We start from the raw sequence: 15,633 nt of genomic DNA, 5'->3' as shown, positions 1-15,633 counted from the left end.
CTTTTGTTCTTTTATTTTCTGTTCTGTGATCCTCTAGGACACTGAGTCGTTGTTCAGCTTCCTCTAATCTTGTATTATGAGTATCCAGAGTCTTTTTAATTTGGCCAGCAGTTTCTTTTATTTCCATAAGATCTTCTATTTTTTTATTTGCTCTTGCAATTTCTTCTTTATGCTCTTCTAGGGTCTTCTTTATGTCCTTTATATCCTGTGCCATGTTCTTCATGTCCTTTATATCCTGTGTCATGCTCTCATTGTTTGAGTGTAGTTCTTTGATTAATTGCACCAAGTACTGTGTCTCTTCTGATAGTTTGATTTGGGTGTTTGGGATTGGGTTCTCCATATCGTCTGGTTTTATTATATACTTTAAGATTTTCTGTTGTTTTTGGCCTCTTGGCATTTTCTTTGCTTGATAGGGTTCTTTCAAGTTATAAAAATACCAATCTAATTTTTCAAATCTGCAACTTGTTGGCGTTCACTTTCTCTAACTAAGCAGCGGATGGTGTCTGCTAGTCACCTTTTCCCCTCAGGTCAGTTCTCCTCAACTTTGTCTTTGTGGTGTGTGGGGAAATGATTCTTGTGGGGTTCAATTGGTGAACTCAGTTTGGGTGTGTTGTTGGTGCTGTCAGCCCTGAATGTGGGGCGTGTGTCTGGGTAGTTAGGGAGGCAGGGCAGCTTGAATATTCAGACCTCCCAGGTGTTCTCGGAGATTCAAGGCTGTTGCAAGAGTTTAAGCCTTCATTTCAGTCTTGCCACAGATTTTCTCTGCCACTGACCCACAAGTCCCCGGCATTGACTTAGGGTCCCTGGGATTTCTGAGCGGGCCCCCCTTCTCAGCTGTGATCTTCCAGGACCTCTGCTGAGGGAAGGCTGTGCTACGTCACAAGTGCGTGCCGTCCCTCAAGGGAAGCCCCGGGCTGCCGGGCCATGCAGGGGCGCTCCCAGCCTGATGCAAAAATGGCTGAATGGGGCTTCTCAGCCCCTCCCCCTTTTTGCACAGCTCTGCCTTCTCAGCTCCCGGACAGCTAGCTGTGGGTGCACCCAAGGCCACTGTCCACAGCTGATACTGTGGCTTGTATGTGGTGCCGTGGGATATACTCCCCGTCAGACTGGGATTCCTGGAGTGACTCTGGGCTGTGGGTCCAGCCCCGGGCAGGAGTGTCGCCAGCACGCTGGGGAGCCAGCTGCAAACGGCGTAGTTACTTTCTCCTTTTGGCTCTCCCCCTTGCCCCCCTGGCCCTGAGGCAATCAGCAGTGGGCTGTCCTCCACGCCAGGCACCGAGAGGTTGGCACAGCCCGCTGCTGCCATGCTTCACTGAGCGGTTCTCACTGTCGTAACTGCAGCCGTTCCTGTTTTCTTTTTTTTTTTAAGAAGAACTAGTCCGTCTCCAAATGCCAAGCCCTGGTTTCCCCACACCACAGCGTGGCCGCAGGACTTTCAGCTGGGTTACTCACTCGTTTCAGAATGCAGACTCCCAGTTTCACCAAGTGCACGGTCCCTGTGGTTTTAGCAGACCTTGTCCAGATGGTGCATTGCTGGAAGAGGTGTTCCGGGTCACTTTCTGGTTTTTATCTAGTATTTTTCACAGAGGTGTTTTTTTGCCCTGTCTCACCTAGCTGCCATCTTAGGTTCGCCCCGTTTCATGTTTTATAGGTACATTTTGAGGTTAATTTACCGTTTTCTCTTTACTGGCTTACAAAGATGATAGGTTAAACATTAGCTGCCTAGGTCACACAGACTGTTGTGCGCCAAGGTCCGCAGGCCTGTTCAGGCCACGGGCTGCCACAGTGTTTATTATGCTTCTTAATCTAGAATATGGATTTAGCCAAATCCATCCTGCCTGCTGTTTTTGTATGATTCAGGTGCTAAGAATTTTTTCTTGCTTCTTTAAAAGGTTGAAAAAAATCAAAAGAAGATTTTATGACGTGAAAATTATGTGGAATTCAAATCTTAATTTCCATAAATAACACAGACACACTCATTTGTTTACATGTTGTCTAAATGGCTTTTGTGGTATAAGAGCAGAGTTAAATAGTTGGAACAGACTATATACGTACGGCCTGCAAAACTTAAAATGTTTTCTATCTGGCCCTTTATAGACAAAGGTTATGGACTTTTCTTCCAGTTCATTTACTTCTTGTGGTTACCGTTTATAGTCTCTTTCCCTTCACTAGAATGTTAGTTCCATAAAGGCAGAGATCTTTGCTGATGTATGCCAAGTACCAGGAGCAGTGCCTGTCTCATAATTAGTGCTCAGTAAATATGTGTGGAATGAATAAAAACTGCATGAATTTATAAAAATGGATGTTTAAATTTCAAAATGATAGCAGCTAACATTTATTAAGCATCAATTCATTTTAATCTCATGGCAACCTTGTGAAGTACAGGTATTATTATTCTCATTTAACACCAGAAGAAACTGAAATATTGAGAGAAGAGTAACTCACTCATTGTTGCACAGCTAAATAAATGGTAGAACCGGGATCTGATCCTAGGGAATCCAACTTCGGGCAGACTCTCTAGAAACAACTCTTCATGCCTAATCCATACTGCTTTTACCGAAGACAGTTAATTCTACTATGTATAGTGGAGTTTGTATGCCATCTTTTCTGATGCTTTGTCATCAGACTACGATTTCCCGCTGAGAACAGGCAATAAGACAGTTTATCTCTCCTCCATTTTAGAAATAATACATCAGACTTTACAAAGCAAATCTAGGAAGTATGGTGCTAGTCATTCCTCCCTTCATTGACCTGTCTTTTGTATTTAACCTATTCAGGTTTTCCCACTTTGATAAGTAGATTTTGAAACTGGAATTGATATGATAGAAGATAGATTTAATATAGGTAATGGAAAGTTTGAATTTTGTTTGTTGGCCAGACTTTTACTTTGCGCTTTAATTTGAATCAAGTTTCTTGATGATGTGTGTGCTTTAATTATTAGAATTTAATTTTCCAATAAGTATAAAAAATGAAAATTATATCAGAATCATTTCCTCTTGTTGAAGAGCAGAATTAAAAAAAAAAACTGTATTTCTTCATATTTTCATTGATTTGTATCTTTCCTTTGAGTGCATTTACTTTCTCATGCACTGATGTACTAGGTTTCTACATTGCACTGTTAATGCTTCCAGCCCCGAAATGTACATATTCCGAATATAAACGGTTAAGTTTAGTTCTTCTATTCTTTAAAAAAAAAGTTAGTACCCCTAAAATTATCTAATAGTGTTCTAAGAGGCTAATATTTTATAATTATTTCCTTAACAGATTTTGAATTGTAAAATCGTGAAAGTAATTGTTCTAGTTTGCTAATGCTGCTGGAATGCAAAACATCAGAGATGGATTAGCTTTTATAAAAGGGGTTTATTTGGTTACATAGTTACAGACTTAAGGCCACAAAGTGTCCAAAGTAACACATCAGCAATTGGGTACCTTCACTGGAGGATGGCCATTGGTGTCCGGAAAACTTCTGTTAGCTGGGAAGGCATGTGGCTGGCATCTGCTCCAAGGTTCTAGGTTCAAAATGGCTTTCTCCCAGGATGTTCCTCTCTAGGCTGCAGTTCCTAAAAAATGTCACTGTTAGTTGCACTTGGGTATTTGTCCTCTCTTAGCTTCTCTGGAGCAAGAGTCTGCTTTCAATGGCCGTCTTCAAACTGTCTCTCATCTGAACCTCTTGTGCTTTCTTCAAAGTGTCCCTCTTGGCTGTAGCTCCTCTTCAAAACATTGCTCACAGCTGCAGCTGCACTGAGTTCCCTCTGCCTGTCAGCTCATTTATATGGCGCCACTGATCAAGGCCCACCCTCAGTGGGTGGGGCCACGCCTCCATGGAAATATCAGCGTTATCACCTACAGTTGAGTGGGGCACATTTCCATGCAAATCTAATTAGCACCAAAACGTCTGCCCCACAAGACTGCATCAGAGAACACGGCTTTTTCTGGGGAACATAATACATTCAAACCAGCACAGTAATATAACAGCATAATGAACATTTTGAACAAAGAAAGAACTTACCACATTATCCTAATGTACTATTTAAATTTTCATATATTTCTCTGCATTATGTTTTATCTATATTTGTTATATGTATGGAGTAATAGATTTTAGATTTGGTGGGGGGCCTTGTCTAGTCCCTTTTATTTAAAGAAACTGTACAATTTGTTGTGCACACATCACTTCTCTGTATCACCAAGTCCTTTAGAATGTAAACCAACATCTTGTTGGCCAAGTGCACTTTTTATTATACTATAATACCATGTTAATTTGTGAATTTCCTTTATATGTTCTTTAGTTTCACCAAATGTAAGGGAGTTGTTTTGTTATGTGTAAAAATAAATAGGAATAGATTGTAATATTTCTTATTGGTGCTTATTTGCATGTATTTATTGTACCTTTCTTTTTAAATTTTTATTCAGCTTTCTAAAACCAACTTTTCCAACAACAATGATTTCCGTGCTCTACTGCAGTCTCTGTATGCTACTTTTAAGGAGTTCAAAATGCATGAGCAGATTGAAAATGAATACATTATTGGTTTGCTTCAACAACGCAGCCAGACCATTTATAATGTACATTCTGACAATAAACTCTCTGAGATGCTTAGCCTCTTTGAAAAGGGACTGAAGAATGTTAAGGTGAGTTGCCAAAAAATGGCTGTTAATTATAAGAATTTGTTCCATCTCTGGTGTGTCATTGGTAAAACTTGTTAGCATTTTATATTAAATGATGTTAACTGTATTTCTGTGTAATAAAATTTTTTAATGAATGCTACTCCCCAAATCTTAAACATTTGTTGAATGCTTAAAGGAAAGGTATAAATGCAGTTACTGGTAACTAATGATACAACTGTTATTTAGAATGAATAAATACTTTAATTTTATTTATTTAAAAAATATATACTGTGTTTATTATATTTCGTTTTTCCATATTGTATAGACCAAGGGTGGCTAAACAGTATAATTTTAAATTGTATAAGATAAAATTGAAGATATTTTTGAGTGTATTGTAGAGTAATCATGTAGAGAGTTTTTCTTCTTAGTTATGTTTTGCCTATTTTAGGTTATTTAAAATTTGATCTTAGTTTATCCCCCTTCTGGCTTGGTGAAACATAGGCTCAAATTCCAACCTTGTCAAACCTCTAAATACCCCTCACTTAGAGAATTGTATTCTAGAAAGGTTCCTCTGCAGTAGGGAGGAGGATGGATTGAAGGAAAAGAAAAAACCAAAGCAGGGAGACCCTTATTAAAAATTTATTGTGATCTCTGGAAGAACACACACACTAGTTACTTGGGAGGGCGGTGGGAGGCTGGATTGGGGTAGGATATTGGGTAATGATGGATGGGAGCTTTATTTTTTATTCAATACTCCTTTGTACTCATTGAATTTTGTGTTACATTCATTTATTACCTATTCAATAAAATGGTTGAGATCTGAACTAAACAGTTTGTCCTAGTAGTAATAGTAACTAGTAGTAAATAGGGAAAGGAACAGATTTGAGAACTGTATAGGAAATAAAATTTATACAATGTCGTGTTTGTATACAAAGGGAGGAGGATGAGAGAAAGGAGAAAGGAAGTACAAGGAATATAGAGGAGGCTTGCAAAATAAAAAGATCCATCTTGGACTGGTTGGGTTTCAGGTACTTGTATAATCCAGCACAGGTGGGTCGGAAGTCAGAAGAGTGATCTTAGGTTGGAAAAGCACATTTCATAATTATTAGCATGTAAGTGGAGTTGAAAGCCATGTGGACATGCTTTGGAAAAGTGTGTAAAACACAAGAGACTAGGACATTCAATAGAATATTGGAAAGCAGTTGAATAGATTAACTCAGAAAAGAGAACACTAGAGGACTCAAGAGGGATAAATATTCCCATGTTCTAAAAGTTTCCCTTCTTTTGTAAATTTTCCACATTCTAAATTCAGAGGACAGATCTAGAAGAAAAGTAATGTGGATAAGTGACAGCAAGGTTTGGTCTTAGCTCATATGAGGAAGAACTTTTCAGTTTAGAGTTTTTCAGGGTTAGAATTGATTTAATTTGAGATGTAGTGAGAACCTTGCCTTTAGAAATGTTGATAGAAATGTATATGTTGTTTTTCTTAATCCTTTGCTTTGTTTTGTTTGAAATGTGTTTTTTTTTTTTAATTTTTCGATAATGTTAAAAAGTAAAAAAAAATGTATATGGCCGTCTGTCAGGATAATGTAACAGATATTCTTAATTTTTTTTTTAAATTCAGTTTTATTATGTTGAATTTTTTAGTGGAGAATACATTAGATGACCTTTACAGGATTTTGAATTGATACATTCCAGTAGGCTCTTATGGACTTCTCTGAGATATATTAGAAAATTGATACATAGAAATTTTATAAGTGTATAAATTAGAAATTAATGTAAATTTTGAGCAAATTGCTATTTTTTGGAATTGTGAAAAATTTTACAAAGATATATGAGATCATATTATTAAAGGAATTCAGAGCTTATTGTTTTAAGGATACCTTTTATACTAAGAAATGTACAGAGACCACTTTACTATTTGTCAGTGTTTTTTTCCTGAGATTTTATGTTGCATTTTAAACAGACTTCCTGAAATCAGGCACAGTATAAATAATGAAGCAGTATGTAACTGTTCAGATCTTTTTTTTCCCACCAGAATGAATATGAGCAGTTAAATTATGCAAAACAGCTGAAAGAGAGATTGGAGGCTTTTACAAGAGATTTTCTTCCTCACATGAAAGAGGAAGAGGAGGTGAGCATAATTTTTTCCCCTTATAATTTTGGTTTATAAAAGTTTAAAATGCTATTATTCCTTAGATACTTCAAAATAATGCATAGGAAAATATATTTGATTGATAGAGATAAGGTCCCAGTTTATTTTGGGGCTGAAATAAAGCCAAAGGGAGAAAGCATTAATTTTGTTTCTTCAGAGAGGTTTTTGCTTTTCATTGAATGAATTCTTTAATTCATTTACTCAATAAATATTTATGCTCTTTTTTATGTTCATGTAGATGGCACTGTGTTGAATGTTAATAATTTTTCAAGTTACCCTAAAGTTTTTTCAGAATCTCTAGCAGGTTCTTTAAACTTTTTAAATATTTTCTGTACTTTCAAGCTAAATTTAAATAATTTTTAATGTTCTTTTTTGCAGTAGTGGATTTTAATTAAATGGTGGTTTTAAAGTTATTAGTCTTATCCAATATACATCTATAGGATATCACTGAATAGATGGGCAAAACATTTTCCTAGTCTCTTCTTTCTCTAAAGTGAGATGAATATCAGGGTAAGGAATAGAGAAAGTATTTTATTAGGAACTGGGTAGTTCAGCTGTAAATTGGTTACTACAGGACTCTCAACTATGGCTTCACCTTATAATCAGGGTGGTATTTAAGACAAAACAAGCAACCTACTACTAAACCCTCACCAAATCAAATAAATTAGAATTAAATGAGGTGGGAAGCATTGGCGTGGGTATTTTTTAAAAGGCTCCTTAAGTTATTGTAATGTGCAGCCAGGGCTGAAGTCACTGAGTTGCCAGAGCAGTTTTTCTTAACCTTGATGTACATCAGAATTTTCTGAAGAACTAAAAGTCTTGGCTTCATCTCTCAAGATTCTGATTTTATAAATTCAAGGTTGAGACTAAGCATTAAAAAAATCTCCGTAAGATCATTCTTTAAAAGAATCACTATACTGGAAAAATGATGTGAGAAAACATCTACAAAATCCAGAAACAATACTGAACCTTTAAAGATCTCAGTGGAACTCTTGACTTTTATGGTTCCAGTACCCTGGGTACCATTCTTATTCGATATACAGGCTCTGTTTGGGTGGAGTTCAGTTACTGTAGTACCAGAAGGGAGTTAAATGACATAAGCAATAAGGAAATGATTAAGAGAGTTTGACAAGTTCTGTACAGGAAAACCTTCTGTTTCTGGTTCTTTAAAATTGTCAGGGGTTGATTATTAGCTGGAGAAGCCATAAAGAAAAGAATCTTCGCTACAGTTTTTTGGATAAACTAACTCAGTGGCAACAACTAAAATTTTTATCTCTTTGAAATATATGGTTATAATTCTATACTTGAGCCACTAATAATTTAAAGGATATAGAGTAAAACAAAACTAATTGTTTCTTTCCTTATGAATATTTTGTTTAATTTAGGTTTTTCAACCCATGTTGATGGAATATTTTACCTATGAAGAGCTTAAGGATATTAAAAAGAAAGTGATTGCACAGCATTGTTCTCACAAGGATACTGCAGAACTCCTTAGAGGTCTTAGCCTATGGAATCAAGCTGAAGAGCGACAGAAGTTTTTTAAATATTCTGTGGATGAAAAGTCAGAGAAAGGTGAGATTCATATGTTTAGATAGTGAGCAATTTATAGTTAGTTTCAATGCCATTTACATCTTATTGATACGAACTGTAGATTTTGGAGATTTGTAGTAGTTTTAAGTATTTAAGTATTGCCCCATGGCTAATTGAAGCCATTTCTTTTCAAGTATAAATTTAATTGAAGATAATAGTATTTGTTTTTTTTTTTTTTTTTTTTTTTTTTAACTGCTTAACTTCCAACATGTTCCTACTTTACCCCAAGAAAGTTACATAATATAGCAACATTTCAGTGAACTTGTTCCTACTACATCCATCAGAAATTAACAGACCATAGTCATTTCTGGGCATCCCCAGAACGTTAAATAGCTTATCTGTTCTTCTTGGATTATTGTTCCCCCTTCCTTAATTGCTCTCTACTGCTAGTTCCCCTACATTCTACATTATAAACCATTTGTTTTACATTTTTCAAAGTTCACATTAGTGGTAGCATATAATATTTCTCTTTTTGTGCCTGGCTTATTTCGCTCAGCATTATGTCTTCAAGGTTCATCCATGTTGTCATATGTTTCACCAGATTGTTCCTTCTTACTGCCGCGAATAGTATTTGTTTTAAAATTTATTGTTGTCTGTTCCAAACTGTGATAATTTAACATCTCCTGTACTTGGACCACATGCAGTATAGTGTTTCTTGAATGAACTTATATTATTATTGTTTTAGCCAATCAATATTTTTGAAAACTGCCATATTCAGAGCACTTTTGCAGTATTATCCAACTTTCTGAGCCCTGTCGATCATAGTGGCTACATTTTTCTTTCTTTGTTTTCAAAATCAATTATGTTTATAATTTTATCCCTGTCTTCTAGAAATTTTTGCATTTCTCTTTCTGTTTATATCCATAATAGGGAAGCAAGTTTGAGGACATAGGTTTTCTGTATACAGGTACTTTGAGATAACGAATGAGAAATGCAAATAAATTATGCCTGCTTTTTTCTTAATATATTGCTTCTCATTTTTGTCCTTATTTATCCTCCATAGCTTTGCCTGCCTTTAAAAACATCTTTAATGAAACAATTAGTGTCCATAGGCAAGGAAAAATTTCTTTGCTCTTTCTAGGTGAAGATAGCAATGGCACTTCTGTTAAAATAGCCTAGGCTTTTTAAAAAATTGATCCTTTTTTTCTTTTTTCATTTCACAAAGTATTTAGGTGAGATGCATGTTGAAACAAAATTGTTCGTATAAGTTAAGCTATAATTAAACCCATAAAGCTTGTATGCTTCACTCTGAAAGAAGCTTGTTCCTTAGACACCAAGTCAAGACCTGTTGTGTCTAGTTTAATTGTAATTATAACATAGGATTTAAAAGCATCACACTTATTACATTTAATTTTCCCATTTCTTCAAAGCAAATTATAGCTATATTATATTTTAAATATTTGCCATTTTAAAAGGAGTAGGTTAAAGTAATTTGATCATAGTATTTCTTTATGTAGGTTGCTTTGTGAAGGTAAATCACTTATACAGCATACTCACATTCTTCATAATACTTTAATGATGAAACTTTTATAATATTATGTTTTTTTAGGTAACAACACATTTGCATTTTTCATTCTGGAAAATTGCTAATGAATTAATACATTATAGGAAATGGTACATCCAATGACTGCTTTCTGCAGTAATTGACAGAAGATTCTTGATAAATATACCCCAGCATCAAAACTGTTTACATTGTGTTCTCATCTGTTACATTCATATATAAATAGTAGTGTCGGCTCAGGTTAGGGCACCTATAGGTTAAAGAAGTCCAAGTTTAGAGACTCTTGTATGAAATGTGAAAATCAAAGAGCGTACTCACACAGAGGCATTGACAGGAGTTATAATGCATGAATGGAAAATGCTGTGAGATTAGTGTGTGTCATTAAAAATGCCTGGGAGATTTCTTCATCTGGCAGACTCTATACTTGTTGATTTAAAGCTGTAAAACCCGTTGGGTTCCTTTTTCAAATGATGCTACTTAAACTACAAAGTGAGTATTGTTTTTTCTGTGATGCCTTTGTAAGAGGAAGTCAATACTGTGTTCATTATTGTAGCTGCATAAGATGAGGTATGATTTGGGCAATGACAGTTTAACCCTACAGAATCTTAACAAGTTTAACATCCTCATGTTACCTCTAATCCATGTTACTTCCTTTTTACATCATGCAAGCAGGAAGGAGTTGACTTCAGGCACTGAAATTTATTTATAGAAATGTGATTGTAATTTCTTATTCCATTTGGTCTTACAGCTTTTAATGTTGAAAGTTTTCTTTTTTGTTTCAGAAACGGAAGTGTCAGAACAGTCCACGAGTATAACTCATCTTCCTCCTGAGGTAATGCTGTCAATTTTCAGTTATCTCAATCCTCAAGAATTATGCCGTTGCAGTCAAGTAAGCTCTAAATGGTCTCAGCTGGCAAAAACTGGATCACTTTGGAAACATCTTTACCCTGTTCATTGGGCCAGAGGTAGGCAAATGGGGCTTTTAGTTTTTTGTAAAAAATATTTCAATCTGTTTTTGATGAGCATTTATAGACATTACTAAGTGAGGACAGGGAGGAAACTCAGGTTGATCAAAAAGATTTCATAGTTGGATGATATGTTCTTGAGATACATATTTTTAAAATTAGAAATACTCAAGTATTGGTGAATCATATGATATCTGCAATTTTCTTTAAAATAATTAATAAAAAATAGGGGAGGTAATGCAAAAAGATTGGCAAATGTTGATAATTGTTGAAGCTAGGTGATGGGTAATGGGGGTTCATTATGCTAATTATTTCTACTTTTGACTGTGTTTGGAACTTTACATAGTAAAAGGTTAAAAATAAAATAAGATATCAGAATATCTTTAAATAATTAGATTGAGTATTTAACAAATTCAGAATAAATTAATTCTAGATAGTTTTTTAAATGAGGCATCATTATGGCTCCCTTTTGGTGGTGGCTCAAAATAACTGTGAATCTGTTGGTCTTAACATATCTTCTTTTGTATTGGTAATGTCTCATTCTGTAAATCATGATTTCACGTTAAGTTCTTGTGGTAAGTTGGTTTTAAGTGTGAATAGACAGTTTTTTTTGTCATGCGCATACAGTGCATTCATGGGATAAATACAACTAATATGACATACATTTTTTGCCACTGAATTAAAACATTATTTTCTAGGTGATATTAACTGCAAAATTCATATTAGTTTTTTTTTTTTTGTCATTTTTTTTTAATAGAGAAATTGTAGGTTTAGGAATAATCACGTAGAAAATACAGAGTTCCCGTATACCCCCACTCACACACATAGCTTTCCCTATCATTAACATTTTGCATTAGTGGGTACCTTTCTTAAAATTGTTAAAAGAATATTATTATAATTCTATTAACTATAGTCCATAGTTTACATTAGGGTTCACTGTGTTGTATAGTTGTTGGATTCCTTTTTAAAATTTGTATTATAGTAAAATAGATATAACCTAAAATTTCCCCTTTCAGTCACACTCACATGTATAATTCACAGTGTTGTGCTACCATCACCTTGTCCATGACCAAAACTTTTTTATCAACCCAAACAAATTCTATACCAAATAAACATTTACTCTTCATTTGCTTCCCCCTTCTCGGTCCCTGGTAGTCTCTATTCTGGTTTCTGACTCTGTGAATTTGCTTATTCTAATTATTTCATATCAGTGAGATCATAAAATATTTGTGCTTTTGTGTCTGGCTTATTTCCCTTATGATATCTTCAAGGTACATCCATATTGTCAGATGTATCAGAATTTCATTCCTTTTTATGGCTGAATTATAATTCCATTATGTGTATATACTATATTTTGTTTATCCATTTATCTGTTAATGGACACTTGGGTTGCTTCAGTTGTGAATTGTGAATTCACAAAGGCAATTGTGAATAATGCTGCTTTGAACATTGGAGTGCAAATCCCTGTTCAAGTCCCTGCTTTCAGTTCTTTTGGTATGTAGTTAGAAGTGGGATTGCTGGGTCATATGGTAATTCTGTAGTTAACTTTCTGAGGAATTGCCAAACTGTCTTCCACAGTGACTGCAGCATTATACATTCCCACCAGCAGTGGACAGATGTTCCTGTTTCTCCCCAACCTCTCTAACACTTGATATTTTCTGTTTTTTAAATAGTAGCCATTCTAGTGGGTGTGAAATGGTATCTCATTGTGATTTCGATTTGCATTTTCTCATGGCCAGTGATGTTGAGGATCTTTCAGGTGCTTTTTGGCCGTTTGTATATCTTCTTTGGAGAGATGTCTGTTGAAGCCTTTTGCCCATTTTTTATTTGGGTTGTGTGTTCATTTTGTTCTTCAGTTGTAGGATGTCTCTATATATTCAGATATGGGGTTTCCAAATATTTTCTTCCATTGTGTAGGTTATTGTTTTATTTTTCCTGCTTTGAGACATGTCCTTTGAGAATTTTCCTGCTTTGAGACAAGTCCTTTGAGACATGAAAGTTCTTAATTTTGATGAGGTCCCAATTATCTGTTTTTTTCTTTTTCTATTTGTGCTGTAAGTGTAAAGTCTAAGAAACCATTGTCTAACACAAGGTCCTGAAGATGCTTCCCTGCCTTTTCTTCTAGGAGTTTGATTGTTCTAATTCTTATATTAGGTCTTTGATGCATTTTGAGTTAATTTTTGTATAAGGTGTGGAGTAGGGGTCCTCCTTTTTTTTTTTTTTTTTTTTTTTTTTTTTTTGTTTCCTGCAAATGGAGACCCAGTTTTCCCAGCACTATTTGTTGACAAGACCATTCTTTCCAATTGAGTGGTCTTTGCTACTTTGTCAAAAATCAGTGGGCATAAATGTGAGGCTTGATTTCTGGGCTCTCAGTTCGAGTCCATTGGTCTATATGTCTGGCTTGGGGCCAGTGCCATGCTTTTTTGATTCTGTGACTTTGTAAGAAGTTTTAAGACCAGGAAACGCGAGTCCTCCAACTCCATTCTTCTTTTCAAGATGGCTTTTTCTATTCGGGGCCTCTTACCCTTCCATATAAATTTGATGATTGCCTTTCCATTTCTGCAAAGAAGGTTGTAGGAATTTTGATGGGATTGTGTTGAAACTAAATTGCTTTGGGTAGTTTTGACATTGTAATGATCTTTAGTATTCCATTCCATGAACACCAAATGTCCTTCCATTTATTTAGATCTTTGATTTCTTTTAGCAGTGTTTTGTAGTTTTCTGTGTATAATTCCTTTACGTGCTTGTTTAGATTTTGTCCTAGATATTCTTTTAGTTGTTATTGTGAATGGAATATTTTTCTTGATTTCTTCTTGTGGTTGTTCATTGCTTGTGTATATAAGCACTGCTGATTTTTGGATGTTGATCTCTTACCCTGCCACTTTGCTGAATTCATGTATTAGGTCTAGGAGCTTTGTTACAAATTTTCAGGATTGTCTGTGTATAGAATCATATATCTGCAAATACGGAAAGTTTTACTTCTTCCTTTCCAACTTGGATGCCTTTTATTTCTTTTTCTTTCCTAACTGCTTTGGCAAGAACTTCCAGTACACTGTTGAATAACAGTGGTGGAAGGTGAGCATCCTTGTGTTGTTCTTGATCTTAGAGGAAAAACTTTCCATCTTTTATCATTAAGTGGGATGTTAGTTGTGGGCTTTTCATATGTGCCCTTTATTGTGTTGAGGAGGTTTCCTTCTATTCCTAGTTGTTCTAAGTGTTTTTATCAAGCAGGTTGCTGGATTTTGTCAGATGCCTTTTCTGCATTAATTGAGATGATCATGTGTTTTCTTTTTTTTACTTCTTTCTCTTAATGTGTATTACATTAATTGATTTTCTGATGTTGAACCACCCTTGCATACCTGGGATAAATCGTAGTTTATTATGGTGTATAATTCTTTTAATGTGCTGTTGACTTCAGTTTGCTTGTATTTTGTTGAGAATTTTTGCATCTATGTTCATAAGAGCTATTGGTCTGTAGTTTTCTTGTAGTATCTTCATCTGGAGTTGTTATGAGGTGACATTGGCTTTGTAGAATGAATTAGGGAGTGTTCCCACCTCTTCATGTTTTTGGAAGAGTTTGAACGGGATTGATGTTAATTCTTGGAATGTTTGGTAAAATCCCCCTGTGAAGCCATCTGGTCTTAGCTTTCTTTTTGTTGGAAGGTTTTTGATTACTCATTCAGTCTCTTTACTAGTTACTGGTTTGTTGAGATCTGTTTTTTCTTGACTCAGTGTAGGTATTTTGTGTGATTCCAAGAATTGTCTATTTCATTTATATAACTAGGTTATCTAATTTATTGGCATAGAGTTTTCATAGTATTCTCTTATAGTCCTTTTTATTTCAGTGGGATCAGTAATAATTTCTCCTTTTCATTTCTGATTTTAGTTATTTTTATCCTCTTTTTTCCTTTGGAAAAAAAATGAATATTGTTGAATTAATTCAATTGTTTGAATGAACCCACGTGTTAATTGTTGTTTTTATGATGTCTGAAATTGAATCCTTTGCTAATTTAAGCATATATATCTAAGACTTACTTAACACTTATGGAGTATTCCTAGAAATTGCTGACCCATTGCCTAGTTCTCATTTATTTTCTTTGTGTAGAGTTTTTTTTATTGTAAATGATTAGCTTTTTGTAATGGTAACCAAGCTAATCAAATTATTGTTCTTTATTTTTATTTGTTGCATAGGTGACTGGTATAGTGGTCCTGCAACTGAACTTGATACTGAACCTGATGAAGAATGGGTGAAAAATAGAAAAGATGAAAGTCGTGCTTTTCAGGAGTGGGATGAAGATGCCGATATAGATGAATCTGGTGAGCTTTGTTGGAATTAAAATTATGTGATATTTTAATAATTATTATATTTCATAATTAAGTACTCACAATTATTAAGTGTTAATAGTATGCATTTTTATTTTGTGTTTTCTAAAGATATTAGTTATTTAAAGCCTACTAATTTTTAAAATTTGAGGGGATAATATGCAAACTGAAAATTTATTCTGGGTTTCAGATAATTTTTTAATGTGTAGAGGGTTGTTTCCATCTGTTTTATATTAAAATACTTTCAAAAATCAGGAAATGATGGCTGTTTTCCTTAAAGAAATAATGTGTGTTCACTATAGTGCCTTACAGTATTCAACATGTTTTTTTAGAGCCATTTTAATTGATCAGCTCATTTCCACGGTATTGATTAAGAGTCCAGTATGGCTCAGATAAAGAGCATGAAGCTATTGAATCTGTTTATTCATTCATAAATAGTCATACTACTTCCCTTGCAAGGTTGTTGTAGAGTTAAGAAGTAATATATGTGAAAATTG

At 34.7% G+C, this 15,633-nt stretch overlaps 1 protein-coding gene across 2 annotated transcripts in view; it reads left to right on the top strand.

Annotated features, from left to right (window-relative positions):
- The window catches only part of FBXL5 (F-box and leucine rich repeat protein 5), a 61,367-nt gene that overhangs the window by 23,672 nt on the left and 22,062 nt on the right, over positions 1 to 15,633 (top strand). For both annotated transcript variants that reach the window (XM_037829425.1, XM_037829426.1), the window contains exons 2-6: positions 4,411 to 4,626; positions 6,641 to 6,736; positions 8,143 to 8,329; positions 10,631 to 10,813; positions 15,005 to 15,130. In XM_037829425.1, coding sequence (XP_037685353.1) covers positions 4,411 to 4,626; positions 6,641 to 6,736; positions 8,143 to 8,329; positions 10,631 to 10,813; positions 15,005 to 15,130 — 808 coding nt within the window. The remainder of the gene's footprint in view (positions 1 to 4,410; positions 4,627 to 6,640; positions 6,737 to 8,142; positions 8,330 to 10,630; positions 10,814 to 15,004; positions 15,131 to 15,633) is intronic.

The sequence above is a fragment of the Choloepus didactylus genome, chromosome 3, assembly GCF_015220235.1.
Source record: "Choloepus didactylus isolate mChoDid1 chromosome 3, mChoDid1.pri, whole genome shotgun sequence".
Lineage (NCBI taxonomy): Eukaryota > Metazoa > Chordata > Mammalia > Pilosa > Megalonychidae > Choloepus > Choloepus didactylus.
This window is presented reverse-complemented; position numbering and strand designations above follow the sequence as displayed.